General features: G+C 42.2%; 3 protein-coding genes and 2 long non-coding RNA genes across 5 annotated transcripts; 2 read left to right on the top strand and 3 right to left on the bottom strand.

The window, feature by feature from the left end:
• Positions 1 to 34: 34 nt before the first annotated feature.
• Positions 35 to 8,584, bottom strand: LOC146990468 (T-box transcription factor TBX19-like). Its single transcript, XM_085794587.1, has 8 exons — positions 8,265 to 8,584; positions 4,940 to 5,216; positions 2,372 to 2,506; positions 2,234 to 2,295; positions 2,051 to 2,112; positions 1,774 to 1,932; positions 852 to 981; positions 35 to 759 (listed from the first exon to the last, which is right to left on the bottom strand). Exons 1-8 carry the CDS (start codon positions 8,582 to 8,584, stop codon positions 594 to 596), a joined length of 1,311 nt encoding a protein of 436 aa, XP_085650713.1. The 3' UTR covers positions 35 to 593.
• LOC146990469 (uncharacterized) lies at positions 6,884 to 8,446 on the top strand. Its single transcript, XR_015037410.1, has 3 exons — positions 6,884 to 7,001; positions 7,502 to 7,585; positions 8,321 to 8,446. It is a non-coding gene; the product is annotated as an uncharacterized LOC146990469 (long non-coding RNA).
• On the top strand, positions 8,507 to 12,611 carry LOC146990467 (uncharacterized). Its single transcript, XR_015037411.1, has 3 exons — positions 8,507 to 8,645; positions 11,681 to 11,850; positions 12,521 to 12,611. It is a non-coding gene; the product is annotated as an uncharacterized LOC146990467 (long non-coding RNA).
• LOC146990466 (vesicle transport protein SFT2B-like) lies at positions 11,048 to 23,519 on the bottom strand. The gene is made up of 8 exons (XM_085794596.1): positions 23,295 to 23,519; positions 13,767 to 13,856; positions 13,253 to 13,338; positions 12,965 to 13,046; positions 12,822 to 12,857; positions 12,612 to 12,670; positions 12,512 to 12,541; positions 11,048 to 11,779 (listed from the first exon to the last, which is right to left on the bottom strand). Exons 1-8 carry the CDS (start codon positions 23,364 to 23,366, stop codon positions 11,743 to 11,745), a joined length of 492 nt encoding a protein of 163 aa, XP_085650722.1. The 5' UTR covers positions 23,367 to 23,519; the 3' UTR covers positions 11,048 to 11,742.
• Positions 23,520 to 24,178: 659 nt separating this feature from the next.
• On the bottom strand, positions 24,179 to 26,479 carry LOC146990465 (uncharacterized). Its single transcript, XM_085794461.1, has 4 exons — positions 26,165 to 26,479; positions 24,864 to 25,103; positions 24,675 to 24,773; positions 24,179 to 24,580 (listed from the first exon to the last, which is right to left on the bottom strand). Exons 1-4 carry the CDS (start codon positions 26,474 to 26,476, stop codon positions 24,473 to 24,475), a joined length of 759 nt encoding a protein of 252 aa, XP_085650587.1. The 5' UTR covers positions 26,477 to 26,479; the 3' UTR covers positions 24,179 to 24,472.
• Between the last annotated feature and the right edge of the window lie 1,458 nt (positions 26,480 to 27,937).

Below are 27,937 nucleotides of genomic sequence, written 5' to 3'. Positions count from 1 at the left end.
ACAAAGACGAGAAGAATTCATTATTTCCACGGGAACAGACTCAACAACATGAACATGTAGATTTTAATCCAAATGCATTTTTCTCTCTTTTTTTTATGTTTTGTTTTCTGGTAGAAAAATGCAGCAGCTGAACAAAAACAACCGACATAACTGGACAGGAAATGTTTCTTTATGTTTTTTTTTTTTTCAATATCAATCAAATATCAATATGTTTATCTGAAACACAGATGATGGACTGTACAGATATATTCACATGTAACCAAAGACAGAATATAGACTCTTTCTGCAGGATAATAAACACCAGAGGGCGACATAAGACCAACAATAACAGCATGGAGGAGGGAGGACCAGTGATTCTTCTTGATGCAGACTCAAGAGTCAGACTGGAGGAACTCAACGATGATGACACATTATTTACACTCATGCATCCACCTGCCACTGGTTTCCAGTCTGGTCAAGAAGCCACAGGTCGTTCCTGGGAGCCACCAGTAGAACCTGACGGCCCTCAGTCGTTACCGGGGCCACACTGGGGTTTTAAAGTGTGGTGGTCATGTAGCAACCAGTATGAACCTGTCGACCAATCAGGTGCCTCCTCAGAAGGAGTGGGTGGGACCAGGTGGCCAGGAGACGCCGCCTACTCGACCGTGATTGGGAGGCTGCATGAGGCTCTCGCTGCTGATTGGCCCGTGGAGAGTGGTGCACGGCGAGTGGGAGGGGCTTAGCTCGCTGCAGCCGACCGTCCACAGACAGGGATACTGACTGGACACAGACACAGAGACACAGACACAGACAGGCGTTATATTAGGTTGTTTACATATTTACCATATAAGGCAGTGGGGGCGGGGCCTCACCTAGAGTTGTGAGGAGGGGGGGGCGGCTGTGATGGCGGGACGCTGGTCGTCAAGGGGAGGGGGCCGGAGGAGGAGGAGGAGGGAGGGCGAGGGGAGGAGCCACTCCATCCATCAGACAACACCTGGACACCTGCAGCAGGACGCACATCAGGCCAGATGTTGAGTGATAAAGAAGTACACAAGAAAAAACATTTCTAAAAGGAAATGTGTGTGAAAGCTTTTCAACCTGAGAGAACAAGAAGCATCTTAACACAAACCAACAGAAAGACAAAGAGGTGAAGAGAGAGAGAGACATAAGTATGATGACGTCTCATTATGAGAAGAGAATGAAGGAGGAAGTAGACTGCAAAAAAACAGCAGAAGAGTGGAGAATAATAATAAGTAGAAAATGTATTTCTAAAAGGAGATACATGTGAATGCTGAAAGCTGGAGGACTGATATAGAAGTTGAACCCATGACCTCATTATTAGTAAACGCAGGTTCTAACTACTCAGCCTGCTTGAACCCGAACCACCTGACTAAAGGAGGAGATGGACCGCAAAAAAACGTTGGAAGAATGGAGAATAATCATAATATTTCTTCTTTTTTTAAAGTATATTTTGAGTTGAGTTGAGTTGAGAATTGAGATTTATTTATCCCATAGGGCAATTCTGTTTCTACAGTTGACCATTACCACATTCATTTACACGAGCATACATACAAGTGAGGAGGAAAGTGCGAGACAGTGCAAATTAAGATCAGGTAAGATAAAAAGTACAATAAGTAGGACAATAAATACATAAATACTTATACTTGTACTAACTACAGCTTCAAGCAGCTCAGCATTCAACAATTTAAAGGCAGAAGGTACAAAAGACCTATTCATTGCTTTCAGCATTCACACTAATTGGTGTATTTCATTAACACACACACACACAGTTACCTGAGGGGTGTGAGCGGTGCGGCAGGTAGGCGGTGGGGTAAGGTGTGTGTCGGCCCGGGTAACCGTGGTGCTTGTAACCGTGGTGATGATGCGACGTCAGCGGGATGCTGCTGCTGTATGGGAAAGCCCCGCCCCCTCCAGCCGAGCACAGAGACCAGCCTGACACACACACACATACACACACACACAAACACACAAACACTGATCTTCATGTATTTTCATTTTACACTTGTCAATTTAAATGAAGTTCAAATATGACAAAACTTTATTGACTCACAGGGTTGAATCCCAGAAACACGACCGTCTGATGACTCCGGCAAACCCCGCCCTCCCGGGTTCCTGGGGAGGACGAATCAAACGCTATCAGTGTGCGTGTGTGTGCGTGTGTGTGTGTATGTATCACGTAAACATGTATTCATCCACCAGGTCAACTAGTCCCCATGTGGTGATGACATCATACCTCTCCTTGGCGTCCAGGAAGGCCTTTGCAAACGGGTTGTACTTGATCTTCAGAGCCGTGATCTACACAGAGACACAGCTGTTAGTGTGTGTGTTGGTGTGCATGTGTGTTTGTGCGTGCATGTGTGTGTGTGTGCACCTCTTCGTTCTGATAGGCCGTCACGGCGATGAACTGCGTCTCTTTGAAGGAGACGTTGGAGACGAGACGATGACGAGAGCCGACACACACGATGTGGAGCTGAGGCTCGTACTTATGGAGCGAGTTCAACATGATCTGCAGAGAGAGGAGTCACACCTGTTCACACCTGTAACACACCTGTAACACACCTGTTCACACCTGTAACACACATGTATACACACATGTATACACCTGTACACAGCTGTCTACACCTGTATACAGTATACATGAATGCCTCCATTCAATGCCTCCTCATGCTGGATAGTGTGTGTCATGGTGCTCTTAGGTTTATTATAAACTGTGGAGCTCTAACTCATCATTGTGTCTTATACAGTAAAGTAAATTGGCCATCTCAAGGCCATTCTTGAGATGACTCCATCTTATTTATCATCCTTTTTAATCTTGACTAATAGAGCCTACAGTCTCCGCTCTCAGGACTTTTGTCATTTTACTGTTCCTAAGGTGAGAACAGAAATGGGGAAGAAAGCTTTTAGATTTTCTGCTCTGAGTACATGGAACAGTTTGCAGTCAGAGCTCAAACTCCAAAGTCTGGTTTCTCTGAATGTATTCAAGTCCATGATAAATCCCATTACATCCAGGCTTCAGGAGTGCAAATGTTTTTTTTAATGCAAATGTTTGACTAATCTTTTAAATTCTGTCAACTAATTTTGAAAATTCAATTGTTATTGTATTCTATTTGTTTGTTTCTTCTTTGTCTATAATTAATGTGTTGAAACTTTATGTGCTGTCATTCATGGCCAGGTCTGTCTTGCAAAAGAGATCTTGGATCTCCTCACCTGTCCTCACCTGTCCTCACCTGTCCCCACCTGTCCCCACCTGTCCCCACCTGTCCTCACCTGTCCTCACCTGTCCTCACCTGTCCTCACCTGTCCTCACCTGTCCTCACCTGTCCTCACCTGTCCCCACCTGTCCTCACCTGTCCTCACCTGTCCTCACCTGTCCTCACCTGTCCTCACCTGTCCTCACCTGTCCTCACCTGTCCTCACCTGTCCTCACCTGTCCCCACCTGTCCTAACCTGTCCCCACCTGTCTTCACCTGTCCTCACCTGTCCTCACCTGTCCTAACCTGTCCCCACCTGTCCCCACCTGTCCTCACCTGTCCTCACCTGTCCTCACCTGTCCTAACCTGTCCTAACCTGTCCCCACCTGTCCCCACCTGTCCTCACCTGTCCTAACCTGTCCCCACCTGTCCCCACCTGTCCTAACCTGTCTTCACCTGTCCCCACCTGTCCCCACCTGTCCTAACCTGTCCTCACCTGTCCCCACCTGTCCCCACCTGTCCTCACCTGTCCTAACCTGTCCCCACCTGTCCCCACCTGTCCTAACCTGTCTTCACCTGTCCCCACCTGTCCCCACCTGTCCCCACCTGTCCCCACCTGTCCTAACCTGTCCTCACCTGTCCTTTGAGCTGTCGTCACGTCTCAAAGTTTGTCAGCGAGTCTGAGCAGCTGTGACTCTGTGACGAACACAAAGCACCATCATCATCATCATCATCCAGTCAGGAGATGATGGAGAGGAGCCATCTTTGTCTTTTGGCCCAAACACTCGTTTATCCATCTGTGTGTTCTCTCTCCATCCATCACTAACGAGGCCCGATTAACCAATCAGAGCTCTCCAGGCAGACACACAAAAACAAACTGTTTTCTATTCAGATTGAGAGGCTGGCTTCACATCTGACCCCGCCGCTGTGTGTGTGTGTGTGTGTGTGTGTTTACCCTGGCAGGGCCCACATTAGCTGGAGTGTGTGTGGGCTCTTTTTGAATATAGTTTACCTCTCTCTCTCTCTCGTCCATCTGAAGCATGATGGGTAAATTAATTTACCAGTAAAAAACATAATTACCATAATGTACAAATAAGCTGAGCAATTATTTCATTATGGCCGAGCTCTCTGTTCCAAGTCTGCATTACTGCCCAGTGTGTGTGTGTGTGTGTGTGTGTGTGTGTCATATTTGGACAGGGATAATGGGGTAAATATAAACAACATTATTGCCAATTTTGTAGTGCTGCACATGTGTGTGTGTGTGTGTGTGTGTGTGTGTGTGTGTGTGTGTGTGTTGAAGGCCTCTCTGAGTGGCGAATGGCTCTCAACAGGAAGTGCATTAAACTGCTGCCCGCCAATTAAGAGCTGTTTATCCCGTTCCCGTGGTTACGAGGGGGCGAGCAGGTGAAGTGAGTGAGGAGAGGGACTGAAGTGGCTAATTAGAGGTGGTAGTCTCTCGCCCACTCCAGTGCAATACAGGGATGGAGGGAGAGAGAGAGAGAGAGAGAAAAGAGGAAACAAGGAAGAGACGCTCTTGATATGAAGAGGAGGATAATGGACGGAAGAAGAAGATAAAGAAGAGTTAGAGGAGGAAAAGAGAAGGAAAGAAAGAAAGAAAGAAAGAAAGAAAGAAAGAAAGAAAGAAAGAAAGGAAGAAAGAAAGAAAGAAAGACATTCCACTGGTCAATTGTTGATCAAATTAGTGACTAATAAAGTTTTATCTGGACTCTTGTAACTGAGGTGTGTACCTGTCCTCCTCCGTTGACCTTGTTGGTGAGTTTGACCTTGTTGAAGGTCACGGCGGCCTTCATCCAGTGAGCGCCGAAGTTGGGTGAGTCTGGGTGGATGTAGATGCCCCCGTGGCTCCGCCCCTCACCGCGGCCCTCTGCCCTCCCAGCCGCCACCCACTCCCCGTTCACGAACTTCCAGCGGCAGCCGTCGGCCGGCACGAAGTCCAGCAGGAAGGAGTACATGGAGCTGGGGTCGAGGCCGGAGACGCTGACCTTCAGCACTGGGAACATACGACTGACAGAGGAGGAGGAGAAGAAGAAGGAGGAGAAGATCAATAACTGATTTAAAATCAATCTGAACATCATCGTTTCCACCTCCTCCTGGTTCAGACCAGCGCGGCTCTGCCTCACTCACAGCAGCTGAAGTGAAGTGGCTCCTGCAGGTGTGAATGGAGTGTGTGCCCACGGCAGGGCGACTGGTCAGCTGCACAAAACAACAACACACACACACACACACACAAAGGGCGACGCTGATGCCTGGTATCCACACTAATGAATAACCCTGGTTAATAGGATCAAACACACACACACACACACACACACACTTCCTCCTCCACAATGCTCACACACCAACAACATTAAACCAACAAACACAACGAGACACTGAGGTCACGACCTCGAATTCCATCTGACAAGACACCAACAAAATGTATAAATTCTCATTATTCAACTAATTTTAATATTAATATATTCATTGTTTTCTGCTGATTTCAACTATACTGTATATTTATTTACTATAATAGGCAAGGCAAGGCAAGGCAATTTTATTTGTATAGCCCGTTTTTACAAACAGTTTGTCTCAAAGGGCTTTACATGGCATCGTAACAACATCCTCTGAAAAACTCCATGGAAAACCCTTTTAACAGGGAAAAATCGGAGAAACCTCAGGGTGAGCAACAGAGGAGGGATCCCTCACCCAGGACGGACAGACGTGCAATAGATGTCAGACAATACAAGACTTAAAAGGTCTAAAACAGGATGAAAGTTCAAATTTAGTTGCACAACAACAGGGTCATTTTATCTCCCTCACTAAATCTGTAATAATGTTTTAATATGTCAATCTAAGAAAAGAATTTCTTAAAAAGAGATTTTAAAAAATGTCACAATAAAATCTGTTTTTTAAACAGGTCATAAGGTCATAACTGGTAAAACATTGTCACCGTGTTAATAAAGTTAATTGAAATTCAGAGTTTGGTCAGAGAATACTGGCTCTGGTTTGGTGCAGAGCAGAGCGATAGCGCTCTGGTTTGGTGCAGGTTGCTGAATTTAATGTACAGTTACGAACGTAGGCCTACCTGTTATCATATGATTTTATTAATGTAGTTATTAACGTAGCAGTCTCGAAACAGCAGTCTTTTGCTGTTTAATTGTAACTAATTACCGGTAGTAAAGCGTTGAAATTCCTTATTTTCTTCACTGTACATGAACTCGACGAACCCCCTGCAGACTTCTCGGAGAGACCCCGTGTGTCCCGACGCTGACGCAGTCTGACGTCTGCTGGTCTCGCGGTAAGTCCGTGAAATTAAATTCGTGATAATGTGGGTCAAAATATTTTAGTATTTTATGTTTTATTTACACATTTACATTAATAATAATCTCCATACAAAATTTGTAATGTTTCGTGACGGTGTTTGGTGATTGAAATGTTTGTGGAGCAGGTTTTTAGTTCCTGTTACTGTGTAACGTTACGTTTCTTCGTTAGCCGTTAGCTTAGCTGCCTGTGTTTACTGTGTTTTACTACATGTAGCACGTAGACTGACAGTTTTATTATTTTAAACCCTAAAAAGTAAAGAAAAAGAAAGAAATAATCAAGTAAGAAATAATCAAATAATAATAATAATCAAATAATAATAATAATCAAAAATATTATTTTTGTTATAAAACGCAAACAAGTCATATTAATAACCACTTTTACACACTGGTTACAGCTAGTTTAGTTAGCAGCAGTAAAAACAATGGGTCTTATTTCAGTTTCAGTCACTTTTGGACAAATCAAGGCAGTGGATCGACTGTAGATCAGGTTTGTTTTGTAGTTTTTGTCGGTTTTGTTCAGTAGGTCAGATTTATTTTCCATTTGCAGAAGAGAAACTGCATTGGAAAACGATTTGCAAGAGCTCAGCAGAACATTTAGGACAATAAAACCTAGAATAAAACAATTAGGTAAATAAATACGATAAATTGAGACAGTAGAATAAAAAAGACAATTTTCCCCTGTGGATCGGCTGATAATCACCTGACAGGAAAGTACAGGAGTATAAAATACAATATAAATGTGCCTAACGCTGACAGTCACCTGGCCAAGTACAGGAGTATAATTAACTTACATAGAAATTAAAGTGCAGGGCTTTAAAAGACACTTTTCATATCGGCTGGAACTTTATTGTATGTAAATGATGTGGTCATAAAATGACTGAACTATTCAGGATGATGATTATAATAGTAAAAGTTTAATTAGAAAAAAAATCAACTATTAGTTTGTGATTCTACATTTTCATGTATATATATTTTTTATTTCTGTAGGAACTGTCCAACAGAAGGAGACAAAGGAGAGACAGGTGGAGGACCTGAAAGCGAGCAGCTCTCCACCTGATGATGCTGATGACCGTGAGGCAGGTGAAGCTTCACCAGAGCATTCACAAATACATTTAGTTTGATTTATTTATATCACACAGGTTTTTGTTGTTGTTTAATCAGACTTTTATATTTGGCACAAAGTCTATGGAGTTGTTGTTAGTGTGTTGGCAACGTGAGCAGCTGCTTTAATCTGTCACACACTCAGGACCAGAAGTGAACAGGACTGTGGGTGGATTTTAAGGAAACTAAGAGACTGTTAATGTTCACAGAGGAACGTCTGTGTGACCTGTGTCGACCGTGGAAGCTGCAGACGAGACGCAGACGATTCACCTGCTGCTGCTGCTGCCGACGATCATCTGTGAGTAAAACCCAACCAGAGCTGCAGCAGCTTTGAAGGATCCAGTGTGTAGTGTTTGATTTATTGAACAGAACGGGTCGTAACTGAAATCTGAACTGCATTTATTATATCTGAGTTCATTGTTTGGATTTTAACTGTCATTTATATTTTGTTAAAATGTGTTTTTGAGTTAAAAAAGTTAAGAACACATCGTTCAAAATCAATATTTCATATTTTCCTGCTTAGTGGAGGCATGAAAAAGTTTAAAAACAGCTCATAACTTCAGTTCAACTTTTGTTGTTTTGGTTTGACCTCAGTAACTCAGCAGCAGCAGCTCAACGCGGTCGTTAAGGGAACCGTTGCCATGGTTACCGTCCGTTCTTGGTGACGATCATCTCGTTGGTGATGTGCTGGAACTTCCTCCACAGCTCGGCGTCCTCCAGCGTCACCCTGAGCTCCCGCTCCGTCGGGTCGCCCTTCTCCCGCCCGGCCTGCAGCTCGCTCTCCACGGCGCTCAGCAGCCGCGACATGCAGCGCTCCGCCGAGCTGGGGCTGCACGCCGCCACCGTCGCCCCGCCCCCACCGCCGCCACGGTGGTGGACCGCAGCCACCACGGTCCCTCCGCCTCCGGCCCGGTCCGCTGCAGACACAGAACCAGACTCCACGTCGTCCTGGAAACCCTCCACCTTCATCTGGAGACACACACACACCTGAGGTCACCTGGACAAATGGAGACTCTGGTTCTGCTTCAAGGTTCAATTATAACTCATTTATGTCAGATTTGTTCCTGTTATTAGTGTTAAGATCAATCTAAACTTTTTTAATTTAAATAAATGAGCTCATTAAATGTTGATAATAGAAACTTTACAGTTGAATTTCAGTCTGACAGGAAGTGGAGAATCTACAGACGGCGTTAAAACGTAGAAACCATTTATCCTCCATGTCGCTGCGTCCGTGTCTCTGAGGTTTTAACTGCTGCATCAGAACAGCAACTTTCATTTTCTCTTTAAATTCAATTTACAGCTAAAATAAAACAACCTCATATTAAATATTATGCCCAAATATATCAAATTAAAAAATAAATGTTCATTTATTTATGTCATGAATGTTTCCCAGAAACAAACTCTTCACCTCAGTCCCATCATTCACTCTTCTCCTGGTTTTAATTCATTTTATTAAATTATTTTTTAAGGTTGAAAATATTCATATTAAATTATATTAAATATGTGATAATAATAATAGTAATAATTACATGTAGGAACAGCAGCGACATCAGAGCAGCAGCAGTGTGTTTAAACCTCACTGTGCCTCACATCTCCTCACATCATTTAGAATTTAATAATTATAAATATTGTAATAAAAGGTATTATAACAATTAATTAAACCTTAATTTGTATTTAAGCTTTTTAGTTTGATATGATTTTCCTTTTTCTTCTGTTTCTGATATTTAGTTTCCTCCTCCGACCTGTTTTATCATCAGATCCATAAACAGGTGTAAATGTGAATATCACACTTTTAATGTATGTTTTTTTTTATTCTAACTAAACACTGAGTTAATTGTGGTGGTCGGAGCGCAGGGTTGAATTTCTGTGAAGTCAGGAGGAAACGATGGATTCATCGTAAAGACGACCATGAAGAGAAGCTTTTGAATTCATCTCATTAAATCCATTAAAACAAAGAATAAACACATTTATCAGAGAGAGAAAAAACAACACCTGATCAATAATCAAAGATGTTTGATGCTGCTGATTATTATTAAAAATGAACTTACCTGTGACACTGAGCCGGACAGGTGAAATAATCCAAATAATTAAAGGACGTTTACGTGTTAATTGAATCAATGAGAGTTAATAAGTGACGTTAATTAATCAGTGTGTGTGACGTGAAGCTGCTCAGCTCCAACTGAACATCACTAACAACCACAGGACAGTCTGACTGTAGCTTGCTCCCCCGTTACACACACACACACGCACACACACACAGCCTCGCTCGCTCCACCACTCTCCTCTCTCTCTCCTCTCTCTCTCTCTCACACACACACACTGGCTTTACCTCGCTCGGCCGCTCGTTGCCAGATGATTCACTGATTCGAGCTTAATTGGCTCAAATTCTACAGGAATCAGTGGATCACAGGTTGATTTCAGCGATTGATTGATTATTGATTAAAAAAAAAAAAAACAGTGTGTAAAGGAACCAGCCTGTGAGTCGGCTCCAGATGTTTTCACATCTGTTTATTCCAGTTGAATTAAATAAATGTTTGTTTTTTTGTTCAATGATCAATGAGAGACGTTCAGTTCCACCACTGGTTTTTATTATAAGAGCGAACATCTGGAAACATTAATGCTGATGTTAAAGGGATAGTTCACCCAAAATTCAAATTTACTCACCCTCATGTGGACTAAGGGCTGGGAGAAGTTTCAGAGTCCTCCGTGCCTTCTCTGAGTTACAGTGGGGCTCCGTGCAGCACTGCATGTCCATATGACGGTTGCGAACGGAGCTCACTTTTCTTCGTCCAAAAAGACACACCAAAAAACATCCAAATACCTCCACACACCTCGTCTGTAATGTCCCTCTTGTATTGAAGCCCCAACATGAGAAATTGTTCTGAAAAAAATTAAATAAGTCTATATTTTAAGCTTGTTTGTAGCGGAAGCTCCCAGTGTCTCAGTCTCAAATCCTGCGAGATTTGCACAGACACTGGAAGCTTCCAATACAAACAAGCTTAAAATAATGATAATAATAATAATAAGCTTAAAATAATAATAATAATAATAATAATAAAAACACACACACTCTGTGGCTCCTGGACGTTTAAATGTCAGATGAAAAACACCATCAGCTGTTCAGATCAGCATGTAATGGAGAATAGGTCAGAACATCTGGAAACACACACACACACACGGCGACATACGATATGTGAGTCTCGCCTTAAAAAAAGGGAGTGTGTGTTTTATTGTGTGTGTGTGTGTGTGTGTGTGTGTGTTTTAATCAGCGGGCAGCGGCGGGTGGAGATTACAGGCTTTAGAGACTTAACAGGCATAAAGACGACGTTAACACACAGGGAGGCAGGTAAACACCAGGTAACACACACACACACACTCAGAGTCACGGTCAGGTGAAGTGAAGTGGTTTGATTTAAAGGAAACACTGACGTTACATCCACATGTTAATATTTATTAAAACCAAACACAGACACAAACACTGAGCTGGACTCACTGGGACCAGAACCAGGAGACGGAGTCAGAGGTCGTTTCACGGCCTCATGAACTGAGATTTATAAAAACAAGAGTGTTTTTTTTTAACGTTGATTATTAGTGTTTTAACCTTTAATCAATAATTATGACAATTATCAATGAACCTGATCAATATCTTCTCAGTCTGTTCGTTATTAAAACGCTACGAAGCTACAATAGTAAAAAAAACTTTACATTTTAAAAGTTGGTCCATTACAACCGGCCTTCAAAATAAAAGCACTTTGTTTCACGATGAAATCAGCAACAGTTTATAACACGTTTATAAAGAGTGTAACAACAGTTATTACCTGTTTATTACAACAAGTATAAAAACACAGTTAGTTTGGTCCAGGAAAACAAAAACACAGAAGGAAATGTTTAAAAGGTGAAATGTTTTGTTCATTAATAAAAATCGAAACGATGTGAAATGAGTCGACGCTGATCCAGGTAACAGTCTCCATGGAAACAAGGTCCTGTCGTTGTGTGGCTTCTTCTTCTGAGACATTCACTAATTCTGAGGTTGAAATGTTTATTTATTCATTTATTTTTTTTAAGGCGTGTGTCTCTTTAAGAGAGCTGCTTCCTGATTGGTTGGACAGGCGGAGGGTGGGCAGGGCCTAGACGCAGAGCGAGAAGAGCTTGATGACGGCGTCCCTGCAAGAGAGAAGGGGGCGGAGCTTCAGTCCGGATTCATCTGGGCTCATATGGATCATTTTAATTAAAAGGTAAAAATATAAAACCAAACTATTAAGATGCTTTTCTTTTAAAGGGACAACGAGGAGTTTTGGAAAAGTGAAGTGTTTTCACACTACATTTATGAGCCTCCGCGCGCACCGTAAAATTCTTTGACAGGCGCAAGACAGACTCATGTTTTCATTCATCAATAATTAAAGTCAGAGGTTCAAGTTACCGTCGTAGTTCCGACCATAAACGGCGATTCAGCTGCGTTATTCTCATTAAGGAAACGCTGGTCGGCTCGACCAGCGTTTCCGCCACCACTAATAATAACAAAATAACGATAGAGACAGAACGATATATTTATCGAAAATGGGCCCATTAACAAGTGTGGGTAGCGGAGATTCATCCACATTAACGTGAGACTTTTTTATAACCGAATAGAAACTCCTTGTTGTCCCTTTAAATCATAAACATTTTAATATTATTTACATTTATAATAATTATTAATTATCAGACAGAATTATTATTTTTACCATATCTGTATTTATATTTATTGTAAACTACAGGATCAATAATTAAAATGCTATGATCAATGATGACTTGAACACATTAAATAAAAATGATCATGTGACAATGTTCATTAATGTTTTAACTCCTGATCTGTTGAAATGAATTAACTGTCTGTGTGTGTGTGTGTGTGTGTGTTACCTGGCGAAGGGGATGTATGAAAGGCCGTACCTGTGGTGAACAACAGCAGCAGTTAGACAGGTGGTGAGTCTGTGTGTGTGTGTGTGTGTGTGTGTCATACCAGGTGAACGCCAGGAACTGAAGGACACAGAACAACAGAGCAAGACCGTTGTTCTTCCACTGCAGAGAGAGAGAGACACACACACACACACACACACAAGTATATTATACAATTGTGTTTATTGTATTGTAACTTTATTGACAACAGAGTCATTAACACACTGTATGTGTGTGTGAAAATAAAACACAGGTGAAGTTATTTGTTTCTCACCCAGAAAGCAGCGCACAGCGTCAACACCAGGCAGACCTGCAAACACACACACACACACACACACACACACAGGGTTGTTCTCTTTGTAATTACATGTGTCAGATACTGTGTGTGTGTGTGTGTGTGTGTGTGTGTTTCCTCACCACCATGATGGCGGTGGCGAGCGCCCTCTCTTTAGCGCACATGGTCTTGAGCTGCCGCAGCGGACCGACCAGGAACATGGTGCTGGAATGACATCATCAGTTACCTGACAGGTGACGCCGACCGCCGCCACCAGAGGGCAGCGCCACCTTTACCTCACAGCCTCACCTGCACCAAACGCTGCTGCACAACTAAGGTTTGACTGATTGATTTACTGACTGATTGATTGATTGATTGATTGACTGATTGATTGATTTATTGGGTTGAACCAGGTGAGTTCTGGTCGGTACCTGGCCAGAGCGCAGACATTTCCCACGCTGTAGAGGACAGCGAACACAGCGAGGCCGGCACCGGGGATCCACAACAAACAGGTGCCCTGGAGACGGAGAGAGAGAGGGAGGCCGTCACCGTGGAAACAGAGACACAGCAACACTAGACAGGCGGTTACCATGGATACAGAGACTGACTGACTGACTGATGGGCCTGGAGTGGTTGTTACCATAGATACAGACAGGGAGACAAACACAGAGAAAAGACAGACGTGCTGTTACCTTGGCTACAGACAGCGACAGGAGAAGGGCTGTTACCATAGAGACAGAGAGAAACAGGCTGTTACCGAGGAAACGACAAGAAGAAGAAACCATAGTAACAGAGCTGTGACCATAGAAACATGCAGGCTGTTGCCATAACTACAGACGGACAAGAGATAGATAGAGAGGATGTGACCACAGGAAAGGAAAGGAGGAAAGGACTGTTGTCATGGACACGGACGTTGTTGTTGCCACGGAAACGGATGGGACTCACCAGGACGGAGCAGATCACGCCGAGGACGAAGCAGATGACGAAGCCCCTCATCCTGGTCCCCCAGGCCAGGGTGGACGCCTGATTGGCTCTCTGCACACATGACATGACATGACATGACATGACATCATCATCATTGTTGTCAAGGTGACAGCTCCACAGGTTGTTCACATTGTTGGAAAATTAACTGTACAGGCTGAAAAAACTGAACCAACCAGGTGACGACATCATCACAGAGCAAAAAACTGGATCTGGGTCGCTACACAAGTATGGAATTTGATCTTATACTTTTCCAGGTCTGGAAAAGTATGGAAAATGGAAACTATAATATTAATACTTAAAGCAGAAGTAAGCGATCCGGTCGTTTTCGCTAATGCTGCGTTCCAGGCAGGCTTTTGAAACCGTAAATTACAGCTTCAAGTCACAACTTACGACTTTGTAGCGTTCCAGGCAACCCACTCGTGTTTTTCCGACCTGTTTTACCTGTGAAAGTCACTATAACGGCCACTCGTAACTTCTGACCCGTGAACTCGTACCAGATCGAACTGGTACGACTTCACAGGTCGGAAAAACAGGAGTTACGAGTTTCCTTGAATGCACCATAACAGTCCTCGTCCCTACGTCACCACATTCACGGCGTCCCTTGGCTGCACACACAGCCCTGCATGCCGTTCTCTCTCCTCATTGGATAAAAACTGTAGGATACGATAAATGTTTTCTCCTGGGCTCAGAGCAGAGCAGAGGGACTGACAGACCCGTGTTTCAGTCCAAACACTCTATGTAAGTGATTGTTGTCGGAAGATACAACTATTTAAGACTTATATTAACACAAATATATCACTTACTTCTGCTTTAATATTTATCTGGCTTTGGCCTGATCTTAAGTTATTTGGGTTAATTTTTTTGTATGTGCTATTGTACCAAGCTACAATCTCACATAATGACACAAAATAATAATAATGAAAATAAAAGATTGCAGTTTATTAAAAAAAAAAAAAAAAAAAAAGTAAAGTATGGAACCCTGGCTGTGGAAACAGGTCGTTTACATGGATAAACAGTGATCCAACAGAGAGAGGGAGAAGGAAACACTGAGCTGGTTCCAGATCAGGTACCTGCTGCAGGTGAACTCAGGTGAGTCAGCTGCACCTGGCGCTGTTTCATACAGGAAGTTCAGTCAATTCTGTCATTAGGGCCGCGGGCAATCGCACCGGGCACTGGTCCCAACAGCTATGAAATAGCTGCAGGGACCAGTGCCCGGGCAAAGCCCGGGCACTACTGTTATTGTGTGGATTTTTTCTTCTTATTATTAGTGTGACTGCTGAAGCAGTCACACTATTGTTCTTCTGTTTGGCCATTTTCTTCCGCCTTTTTACGGTCTTCTTCTAGTCCTTCATACTTTGTGCTATTTCAACAATTCATATATCAAAACGTGCAGCTTCTTTTGAACTTTATCGGCATTACTTTTCTCTTTTTAACTATTTATACTTTTTCAAATATTTAACTTTTTCTGATTTTTTTCAGCTTTATAATGTGTGTGTATTGCGTCTAACGAGCAGAGCCAGAGTGGTGTCAGAGTGGAGAGAGGCAAAAAAACATTCTAGAGTTTTTCTGGCTAAACTGTCAGCATGGCCACAAATTAAACTCTAGACAAATTATTTTCTCCAGTTTTGTAGCCACACTTGTCTTCTGGCTAAAATTCTGGTCAAAAATGCAAAGAGACTTAGATAATAATTTTAAATATTTTTTAAATGCAGCCAGGGAGCTCTCTGCTCTCATTAAGCTCAATGCATTTTTTTTCACATCAGCAGGAGAAGGAGCTCAACTTTGTAACTTGCTGTTAAGTGCTTTTTAATTCATTTTAATTCACCAAAAAATAGTCACAGGTCACAAAAAAGTCCTCTTCTTACTTGGTGTGGCTAATTTATATTAATTTATCTTTGTTTTAAGCATCATTGAAAAATCTCACATTCATCAAAGTCTCAACCTCTCTTCTTGACAACCTCTCTGTAGTGTAGGGGTTAGGGTAACTGCCTGCCAACCCTAAGGTCACTGGTTCGAATCCAAGGGAAGAATTCTTGTTATGTTATGTTGAATTCTGCTCTCCTCCCCCGCCTTCAATTGGTTACAGGTGTTTGTTATCTCCTTGATTACTCGTACCAGTTTGCAGCACATCATCACATTACAATGAATGACAACAGTCTTGAAAGCAGTGTGCTCTCTGTAGCCGAGTGGCAGAGTAAAGGTTTAGTGATCATATGGTCACGGGTTCGATTCCTGCCTCAGTCATTTCACATCATTGCTTGACTTTTGATTCCAATTATTCAGCTGTCATTGGACAGTCTTTGATTCCTCATAGTATAAAGCTCATTGTAACTCAGGTTCTCTGTGGCCATATGGTTAGTGTGTTAGGTGTTGTGCTATTTCAACAATTCATATATCAAAACGTGCAGCTTTTTTTGAACTTTATCGGCGTTACTTTTCTCTTTTTAACTATTTATACTTTTTAAAATATTTAACTTTTTCTGCAAATTAAACTCTAGACAAATTATTTTCTCCAGTTTTGTAGCCACACTTGTCTTCTGGCTAAAATTCTGGTCAAAAATGCAAAGAGACTTAGATAATAATTTTAAATATTTTTTAAATGCAGCCAGGGAGCTCTCTGCTCTCATTATTTTTTATTTTATTTAACCTTTATTTAACCAGGCAAGCAAATTAAGAACAAAATTCTTTCTCATTCAGCCCAATGCTGAGAATTCTCCACAACTCTGTCTGTAGTCCAGTTGGTAAAGTGGCCGCTTTCCAACCCCAAGGTCACTAGTTCGAATCCAGGCTGAGCAATCTTGTTATGTGATGTTGAATTCTGCTCCCCTCCCCCACCCTCAATTGGTTACAGGTGTTCGTTAAGAGACGCATTAATTGCTTCTGCCACCGTTTGCAGCACATCATCACATTACAATGGCAACATGCTTACGTCTGTGCTCTCTGTGGCGAAGTGGCAGAGTAAAGGTTTATTGATCATGAGGTCATGGGTTCAATTCCTTACTTTTTTTTTTAAGCAGAAGCTAGTGATCCTCTTATCAAAGGTTTTCTTTACCCCTCACATACTGTGTCTGTCTGTAGCCTAGTGGTTAGCTTGCTGGTCTGGAGACCTGAAGGTTGCTGGTTCAAATCTTGCCTCAACAACAATTATAGTGAATTATTTTCCCAGTTGTCCTCTGTTGACTTCTGATAACTTGCTTCATGTTGAAACTGCTGCTCTCAGCCTGAAATTCACAGAAATTTTCATTCTAAGTCATTCAAGCTTGACTCTCAAGCTTTCTTGATGTTGACAGTGTGCAGATCATTAACAGACAACAGTCTCTGCAGCTGTGTGTGCACCGTGGCCTGGAGGCAGAGTGGAAGTCTAATGACCATGAGGTTGAGGGTTCGATTCCGGCCTTGGTCAAACATTTGTATGGTGATCACTGCTTGCACTATTTGCTAATTCTGCAACAGCGTTCAGTTGCTATCAGCAGTCACACCATTTCCATTCCTGGAAATGCCTTTTCTAGTTAGTGTGACTGCTGAAGCAGTCACACTATTGTTCTTCTGTTTGGCCATTTTCTTCCGCCTTTTTACGGTCTTCTTCTAGTCCTTCATACTTTGTGCTATTTCAACAATTCATATATCAAAACGTGCAGCTTTTTTCGAACTTTATCGGCATTACTTTTCTCTTTTTAACTATTTATACTTTTTAAAATATTTAACTTTTTCACAAAAAATCTCACATTCATCAAAGTCTCAACCTCTCTTCTTCACAACTCCACTGTAGTGTAGGGGTTAGGGTAACTGCCTGCCAACCCTAAGGTCACTGGTTCGAATCCAAGGGAAGAACTCTTGTTATGTTATGTTGAATTCTGCTCTCCTCCCCCGCCTTCAATTGGTTACAGGTGTTTGTTATCTCCTTGATTACTCATACCAGTTTGCAGCACATCATCACATTACAATGAATGACAACAGTCTTGAAAGCAGTGTGCTCTCTGTAGCCGAGTGGCAGAGTAAAGGTTTAGTGATCATATGGTCATGGGTTCGATTCCTGCCTCAGTCTTTTCACTTCATTGCTTGACTTTTGATTCCAATTATTCAGCTGTCATTGGACAGTCTTTGATTCCTCATAGTATAAAGCTCATTGTAACTCAGGTTCTCTGTGGCCATATGGTTAGTGCTCAGCCTGAAATTCACAGACATTTTCATTCTAAGTCATTCAAGCTTGACTCTCAAGCTTTCTTGATGTTGACAGTGTGCAGATCATTAACAGACAACAGTCTCTGCAACTGTGTGTGCACCGTGGCCTAGAGGCAGAGTGGAAGTCTAATGACCATGAGGATGTGGGTTCGATTCTGACCTTGGTCAAACATTTGTATGGTGATCACAGCTTGCACTATTTGCTAATTCTGCAACAGCGTTCAGTTGCTATCAGCAGTCACACCATTTCCATTCTTGGAAATGCTTTTTCTAGTTAGTGTGACTGCTGAAGCAGTCACACTATTGTTCTTCTGTTTGGCCATTTTCTTCCGCCTTTTTACGGTCTTCTTCTAGTCCTTCATACTTTGTGCTATTTCAACAATTCATATATCAAAACGTGCAGCTTCTTTTGAACTTTATCGGCATTACTTTTCTCTTTTTAACTATTTATACTTTTTCAAATATTTAACTTTTTCTGATTTTTTTCAGCTTTATAATGTGTGTGTATTGCGTCTAACGAGCAGAGCCAGAGTGGTGTCAGAGTGTAGAGAGGCAAAAAAACATTCTAGAGTTTTTCTGGCTAAACTGTCAGCATGGCCACAAATTAAACTCTAGACAAATTATTTTCTCCAGTTTTGTAGCCACACTTGTCTTCTGGCTAAAATTCTGGTCAAAAATGCAAAGAGACTTAGATAATAATTTTAAATATTTTTTAAATGCAGCCAGGGAGCTCTCTGCTCTCATTAAGCTCAATGCATTTTTTTCACATCAGCAGGAGAAGGAGCTCAACTTTGTAACTTGCTGTTAAGTGCTTTTTAATTCATTTTAATTCACCAAAAAATAGTCACAGGTCACAAAAAAGTCCTCTTCTTACTTGGTGGCTAATTTATATTAATTTATTTTTGTTTTAAGCATCATTGAAAAATCTCACATTCATCAAAGTCTCAACCTCTCTTCTTGACAACTCCACTGTAGTGTAGGGGGTAGGGTAACTGCCTGCCAACCCTAAGATCACTGGTTCGAATCCAAGGGAAGAATTCTTGTTATGTTATGTTAAATTCTGCTCTCCTCCCCCGCCTTCAATTGGTTACAGGTGTTTGTTATCTCCTTGATTACTCGTACCAGTTTGCAGCACATCATCACATTACAATGAATGACAACAGTTTTGAAAGCAGTGTGCTCTCTGTAGCCGAGTGGCAGAGTAAAGGTTTAGTGATCATATGGTCACGGGTTCGATTCCTGCCTCAGTCATTTCACATCATTGTTTGACTTTTGATTCCAATTATTCAGCTGTCATTGGACAGTCTTTGATTCCTCATAGTATAAAGCTCATTGTAACTCAGGTTCTCTGTGGCCATATGGTTAGTGTGTTAGGTGTTGTGCTATTTCAACAATTCATATATCAAAACGTGCAGCTTTTTTTGAACTTTATCGGCGTTACTTTTCTCTTTTTAACTATTTATACTTTTTAAAATATTTAACTTTTTCTGCAAATTAAACTCTAGACAAATTATTTTCTCCAGTTTTGTAGCCACACTTGTCTTCTGGCTAAAATTCTGGTCAAAAATGCAAAGAGACTTAGATAATAATTTTAAATATTTTTTAAATGCAGCCAGGGAGCTCTCTGCTCTCATTCAGCCCAATGCTGAGAATTCTCCACAACTCTGTCTGAAACATGCTTATGTCTGTGCTCTCTGTGGCGAAGTGGCAGAGTAAAGGTTTATTGATCATGAGGTCATGGGTTCGATTCCTTACTTTTTTTTTTAAGCAGAAGCCAGTGATCCTCTTATCAAAGGTTTTCTTTACCCCTCACATACTGTCTCTGTCTGTAGCCTAGTGGTTAGCTTGCTGGTCTGGAGACCTGAAGGTTGCTGGTTCAATTCTTGCCTCAACAACAATTATAGTGAATTATTTTCCCAGTTGTCCTCTGTTGACTTCTGATAACTTGCTTCATGTTGAAACTGCTGCTCTCAGCCTGAAATTCACAGAAATTTTCATTCTAAGTCATTCAAGCTTGATTCTCAAGCTTTCTTGATGTTGACAGTGTGCAGATCATTAACAGACAACAGTCTCTGCAACTGTGTGTGCACCGTGGCCTAGAGGCAGAGTGGAAGTCTAATGACCATGAGGTTGTGGGTTCAATTCCGACCTTGGTCAAACATTTGTATGGTGATCACTGCTTGCACTATTTGCTAATTCTGCAACAGCGTTCAGTTGCTATCAGCAGTCACACCATTTCCATTCTTGGAAATGCTTTTTCTAGTTATTATTAGTGTGACTGCTGAAGCAGTCACACTATTGTTCTTCTGTTTGGCCATTTTCTTCCGCCTTTTTACGGTCTTCTTCTAGTCCTTCATACTTTGTGCTATTTCAACAATTCATATATCAAAACGTGCAGCTTTTTTTGAACTTTATCGGCATTACTTTTCTCTTTTTAACTATTTATACTTTTTAAAATATTTAACTTTTTCACAAAAAATCTCACATTCATCAAAGTCTCAACCTCTCTTCTTCACAACTCCACTGTAGTGTAGGGGTTAGGGTGGATGCTTGCCAACCCTAAGGTCACTGGTTCGAATCCAAGGGAAGAACTCTTGTTATGTTATGTTGAATTCTGCTCTCCCCCCCGCCTTCAATTGGTTACAGGTGTTTGTTATCTCCTTGATTACTCGTACCAGTTTGCAGCACATCATCACATTACAATGAATGACAACAGTTTTGAAAGCAGTGTGCTCTCTGTAGCCGAGTGGCAGAGTAAAGGTTTAGTGATCATATGGTCATGGGTTCGATTCCTGCCTCAGTCTTTTCACTTCATTGCTTGACTTTTGATTCCAATTATTCAGCTGTCATTGGACAGTCTTTGATTCCTCATAGTATAAAGCTCATTGTAACTCAGGTTCTCTGTGGCCATATGGTTAGTGCTCAGCCTGAAATTCACAGACATTTTCATTCTAAGTCATTCAAGCTTGACTCTCAAGCTTTCTTGATGTTGACAGTGTGCAGATCATTAACAGACAACAGTCTCTGCAACTGTGTGTGCACTGTGGCCTAGAGGCAGAGTGGAAGTCTAATGACCATGAGGATGTGGGTTCGATTCTGACCTTGGTCAAACATTTGTATGGTGATCACAGCTTGCACTATTTGCTAATTCTGCAACAGCGTTCAGTTGCTGTCAGCAGTCACACCATTTCCATTCTTGGAAATGCTTTTTCTAGTTATTTTTCCACTTCCGGCCGACTTTCGGTCCGCTACTAGTCCTGCAACTCGAAGAGTTGCAGGACATATTATATATCAAAACGTGCGGCTTGATCGGGATCGCTGTGCTATTACTTTTCTCAACAGTGTACGAATATTTCGCGACGTAAGTCGCGATTTACTGCGCAAAATTTTTGCATGTAAGTCAATGGGACGGGCGGGAAAAAAAGACCAATCATTGGAGTTTAACAAACGTCTACTGCTCAGGCATACTTTCACCTAGAGACTCCATTTAAACTTTAAACAGTAGACACAAGTCTTGTGTATTGTCGTATTACTCCACGTTTTGATAGGTCATATAGTTTTTGATCAATCCCTGATCAATGACCATGATCATTTTTGGAGAAATTATGAGATTATAATGGGTGTGTATTGGACAGAATGTTCGTGTCAGAGTGCGTGACATCATCGGTTAGAGTGGGAGAGAGTGAAGAAACATTCTGTATTTTTTCTGGATAAACTGTGACCACGGCCACAATTTACACTCTACAGACATAATTTTTTCAGAATTTGTAAGACAAACTTGTTATCTCTCATGTCATGTGCTCAAAATATCAGAGAGACTTACAGAATTGACAGAATCAGCCTCTGAGTGCGGCCACGTCTGTCCCTGCTCCTCATTGAGTCCAATACAAATATTTTCTGAGAGGAGCAGAACGGCCTGATGTTTTAAAACTGCCAGCGTCGCCAAAATATTTACTGTAGAAACACCAAATCGTACCGAAATTTTCAGTAAGTCCTTAGAGCAACGTTGATCTGTGTTTTGTTCTGATAGGAGTTACCGTTTTCTCATGCTAGGCCTAATTGTGAGACCGGTTTAGAGGCAGAAAATGGCTGTTTTTCTCCACGTTTCTGTCTGTCTCAGCCTGCGGGGGCCCCTATCGCCGTGGTAACCTCTTTGATCCTCAGGCCAGAGCTCGTTAACTTCATAAACAATCCACCTGGCGCTCGTTTAAATGTTTATAAACACAGACACAGCTAAATCAGACTGACACAGGATGCAGCTACTAACTAACTATGTGTCAAGTCAGTCACACACACACAGACTCTAGAGCCAGCTTCATGTGATTACAGTCACACACACACACACACACACACACACACACAAACACACACACACACACACACACCTTCATGTGATTAAAACACAGTTAACGTGCAACAGAATTTAAACTTAAACCATGATTTCATCTGGTTTTAAAGTTAAACCTTGTTGGTGTCACACACACACACACACACACACACACACACACACACACACACACACACACACACACACACACACACACACACACACACACACACACACACACACACCTACACACACACACACACACACACACACACACACACACAGGTAACCTAATGTGGTTACAGCTCCTCCATATCAGTGCTTATAGAAAGATGATCACGTGTCTGTCTGATCAGCTCTGTCTTGCGCTTAAGATCGTGGGTTTGATTCCCATGTTGACAGAGATGGCAAAATCGGCAGTAGCCCCGCGGCCCATTCAAAATTTCCCGAGAGGAAATTTTCTAGTTATAATTATTAATGTGTTTATTTTTCCTGACATTAGAAAGAACCTGTGGATTATTAATGTTAGTAGTATTACTGTAGATGAATTTATCCAATACAATTCATTTTATTTATAAAGCACAATTTAAATAAACACAAAGCTTTCCAAAGTGCTGTATAGTAAAATAAAAAACATAAAACATACTAAAAAGTACTAAAGATAAAATTAAAACATAATAAATAAATAGACTGTCCACCCCAATTTATTGATAACTAACTGATCAGCTACTATAAAACATAAATATTCACATGTAGAAGCTGCAGCTGTTGGTTTATTGTTGTTTTTACAGCTGATTAACTCATTAAATATGAATTATTATAGAAGTGGTGATGGTGTAATAACAGATGTGTAAGGACTGAGCCGCTCATCCCTTCACCTGACGTGACCAGGTGTGGTGTTGAGCTTTAACCGGTGATGTTGTGTTGTGATGAGCTAACAGGCTAAAAACAACAGAGAGACGGTAACGGCCGCGTTTCACCTCCAGGATCCCGGATCCGTCCGCGGTGTTTCCATCCTCCTGTCCGCTCAGAACCTTCTTCAGCTTGTCCATCAACACCAGCCGACGGTCCAGCAGCTTCTCGGGGGTTTTACAGCCTCAGGTGAGAAGGTAACAACCGGAGCAGCAGCAGCAGCAGCAGAAGAGGAAGAAGAGTGAAGTCAGTCCGTCAGCGCATCAACAGGTGCAGCACTTCCGCCTGCAGTACCGCGTCTGACCACTACGACACCGAAGGGGGCGCTGTTTCCCCACAGCAAGTACTGAAACTGCACCGCTGTACATCAGATACTTTACCATAATATTCACTTTTATCTCACTTCATAGAAATGTATTTTTACTTGACAATATGTTATTATTATTATTATTATTATTATTATTTTATCACCCCTTAGCTCCAACTCCAGAGTCCTACTGCTGGTTAAACCAATGACTAGTAACTAGTAAGAATGGAGCATCTCTTGGCTGAAAACCAACCTTGTAATATCAGAGCCTCCGACCCGGTGTCCCAGCTCTCGTCTCTGCGGCACCGCCACACAAACGTAACGCGCCCGTAACCTGTAATCTCTTGTTTATGACAGATAAGACTACACAAACATACACATGGTAGATGATAAATAACGTTATCCACCGCTCCATGGATTGATTTCTCACCGGCTTCTTCGTTGGAAACAAATGCACATGGAGGAGAGGAGGGTTAGAGACACAGAGGAGGAGACACCAGACCTGGAGAGCTCAGGGTTAACATCTCTCATCATTAAAATGACATTTACTCTTGCACACTGTTTTGATTTTTAGTCAAGAATCAGAATATATATATATACTTTTCCACAATCAAACTTTATTTAAAAATCCTTATGATGCTGCTGTACATGTAGCTACCAGTAGAATATACACACATCACACACACATGGGTGAGGTTACTGTGGTTGTGTATCAGCTTCACACTTGGCCGTTTTAACGTAGGTTTGGTCTCCCAACTGCTTCCTCTTCTTATGACATACTTTATGGATGTGTTTGTGATGTCACTGTCCTCTCCTGATGATGTCACCGTCCTCTCTGGATCAGGAGCACGAGAACCAGAGATGATGATGAGATTCTGGACCAGACGTTGCTCCACTCTCATGGACCTCGGTCTCTCTGCTGCCGTCCGTCGTCTGTGTTTATGGGACTTTGACTCTGGTGGAGCTCCAGTAAACGGGCTGAGGCATCGACACCTGAACGTGACACGTGGGACAGGACTGTTTCCTCCACAGCCACTCCTCTATACACTGCACAGGGAGAGAGGGAGGCGGAGTCTGATGGACAGCTCTGCAAAAACACACTTCATCATTGTGTGTTAAGGTGTGTTAGAGTGTGTGTTACCTCTTTGTGGAAGGTGTGTGTGCACTGCAGCTCTCTGGTGCCGCCGGTTCCTCGATTTAAGTCGTTGTGACAGATCAGACACACACTGTCAGCATCGCTCTGCAACACAACAACACACACACACACACACACACAGTCAGTTTAAAGTCACACACACATCAGTTTCCACAGCGGTCCAGCTCCACCCACCAGTGACATCACGTTGCGCCTCCTGAACTGGCCCCTCCTCTCGTGCACCGTGGCCTCGGGGATGGTGGGTATGAGGGAGGGTCTGCGCTCGCCAACGGGGGGGAGCGACACGGGGGCGGCGGCCTCCTGCGGCGAGGGCAGGAGGCGGCGGGAGGAGGAGCGGCGCAGCAGGACCCTTGCCGTCACCGGAGCCCGGGTGGACGAGTGGAGGCGAGACAGCTGCATGGACGAGAGAGTCGTCTGGACACAGGGAGAGGGGGGGGGGACTAGTTAATTTTTTTATTATTATATATTTTAACTTTATTGCAAACAAATGAATGAACAAACCAGGAAGGCAAAAGAGAACTAAGTAGAACAGACACCACATTGAAAAGATGAAATAAATACACAACATCGACATCAAATCCAACAACTCCACAACGCTCTGGTGGACAAGTTGTGAGCTGCACATTCACCACGCTGTGAGATAATAACACAACGTTACCACACAGAGTTGTTTTAGAGGGAAATTCATGCAAAACCAATGATGCACGTTGCCTTCAGGGACAGTTTTTCATCAAGCAGTCTCTGTATTTCCCTCTAAAACAACTCTGTCTGGTAACATTGTGTTATTATCTCATAGTGTGGTGAATGTGCAGGTCACAACTTGTCCACCAGAGCGTTGTGGAGTTGTTGGATTGTGTATTTGATGAGTTTGATGAGGGAAACCAAGAAATCCCATGAGCCTCCGTAGCGTAGCTCTGAGCAGCTCACGGCTCTGCTCCGCCGTTCTAAAAATAGCTTGCACCGACAATTAAAGGTAACGAACCTACTGCTATGACTATAGGGAGTATGGCAATGGGCCAGTTTGCCAAAATGTTGAACTATCCCTTTGAGTCCAATTGTTTGTCTTTTAATATAACAAGTAAGTGAGTTATTTTCTTTTGAACTAATCTGTAAATAATTTCCAGAACAGCTGGGATTGAGAGTGAGTAATAAAGGGACTAGTTAACGTGGAGGATGAAGCTGAATCCTCCTCCTCCTCCTCCTCCTCCTCAGGTTGCAGCTTTAAAAACAGCTCCAGTGACATTAAATCAGAGGGAAGCACTGACACAGTTTGTGGTTTCATTCATCAGCCGCTGTGATAACTGGATCGTCGGAGCGCAGAGACTCACTGATCCAAAGATCCCATCAACACGGGCAAAAATAAACGAGAGTATGAGTCTGTAAATCCTCATTAGTGGCTCTGAGAGGCCTGCGACACCCGGCTGAGCTAACGGCGAGCTGCTGTGGAGAAACCTGCGGCTGCCGCTTCCTCTCACCGCACACGGCAGCGACGCCCGGCGGTCCGTCCTCATCCGGGCCGGAGGATCCAGACTGCTCCTGCTCTCAGCTCTTCGTCCTCCTCCTACTGACTCCCGTCCCTCCTCCACCTCCTCCTCTTCCTCCTCTCCGATCTTCTCCTGCTGTTTGCCTCCTCTGTACTGCTGCATCCAAGCGTTGAAGATCCGAGCATCCTCCTCCTCGTTTTCCTCCTCCTCCTCCTCCTCTTCCTCTTCCTCCTCCTCTGGTCTCAGGGAGCTCGGTTCCTCTGTTTCTGAAAACACCTCCGCTTCTTCTCGGTCTGAATCCATTGTGTTTATGTGTTTATATGTGGCTGCTTAAAGCTAAGAAGTCCAGTCCAGTCTCAGCTCTGCAGAAATATGAAGTTAATCGGATCAATCGGATCAATTATTCCTCCATTTAACCAAACCGGTTAAATTCAACTAAACTAAATCTTAACCACCACAAATCACCACCAGGCTGAATGTAATGTAAGTTAGTTATGTTACAACAGGCTGAATATCAACAATAATAAGTTGGAGTATAAGATTTTCCACAGAGACTGAAATAAATAGATGAAATGAGTTATTATCAGGTAGTTACAGCAGAGTCAGTTCAACAGTTTGCAGCTTTGAGAGGAGGAGCGATGAAGGAGCGATGGATGAACGGATTTTCTGAGCAGCAGATCCAACAAATCCAGTCTTGACTGTCGATCTCTCTCTCTCTGCTCCACACACTCCCATAAATATAGAAAAATAAAGTTTGTTTTCAAGGTCGACCTCCAGCTCGTCCACATGCAGCATCCACCTCCAAGGCCTCTCTTCTTCTTCTTTTTCTTCTTCTTCTTTATTGTTGTTCGTTGTTTGCCTTCTTGCTGTTGCTCTCTTGCTTTCTGTGCAGCTCTCACACAAACCCTGTTAATCCATTTACTGGACCTCAGGAGGAGGAGGAGGAGGAGGATTACACCAGGCTTACTGTACCTGTGTCAAAACAGGTGAGAGGTCAGCCTCTTCAATGTCTCTTTAATTCTTTAGATAACTCTTGGCTTAATTGATTAACTTGATGACTAATCTTATAACATTTACACAGCATTCCTGGCCTTTCATTGAATTTGTTTGTTGTTGTTGTTGTTGTTGTTGTTGTTTTTACTAATAACTGATAATAATTATCTTTTTTTTATTTTTATTATTTACACAATGTAGTGTACAAGGTAATTGTCAATAGCAATAACAAGACACAAGGAATGCTCAACAAACAAAACAAAAGACATGATAATAATGCAGAAATTAAATTAAGAGAGTGAAACATAGAGAGAGAGAGAGAGAGAGAAAAGAAAATACAATAAATCACAAGTCAAACTCATTTGTGCAATACTTTAGTGTGTCCAGATATGACTAACAATAAGAAATGAAGACAGAAATGTTGCGGTTTTTTTTTTTTTTTGTTTTTGTTTTTTTTAGAAACTTTATTAAGACATCATGGTGCAATACAATTCAATACACCAACAGAACATCGCCAGGGGGTTTCAATACAGACAATGCAGAGACAAGCTTTCATACAAAAACATTATACAGTGTACATAAATTCAAAGTCTTTATAGCTTTCATGTTGATGGACTTTTTAATAGACTTAATGTATTGTTTGGCTTCATTTTCAAAAAGCGTTTTTGTTTTCTAAATGAGCTGGTGCTCGAGTGCCTATAGAGAGAACAAAGGTTGATAATGAACAACTTTTTTGTATTTCCTAATCAAAAAGATCAACTAAAATACATT

Source organism: Trachurus japonicus, chromosome 2 (genome assembly GCF_045865225.1).
Source record: "Trachurus japonicus isolate A0001 chromosome 2, Traja_1.0".
Lineage (NCBI taxonomy): Eukaryota > Metazoa > Chordata > Actinopteri > Carangiformes > Carangidae > Trachurus > Trachurus japonicus.
The sequence above is the reverse complement of the archived record's forward strand: the minus strand, read 5'-3'. Positions and strand labels throughout refer to the sequence as shown.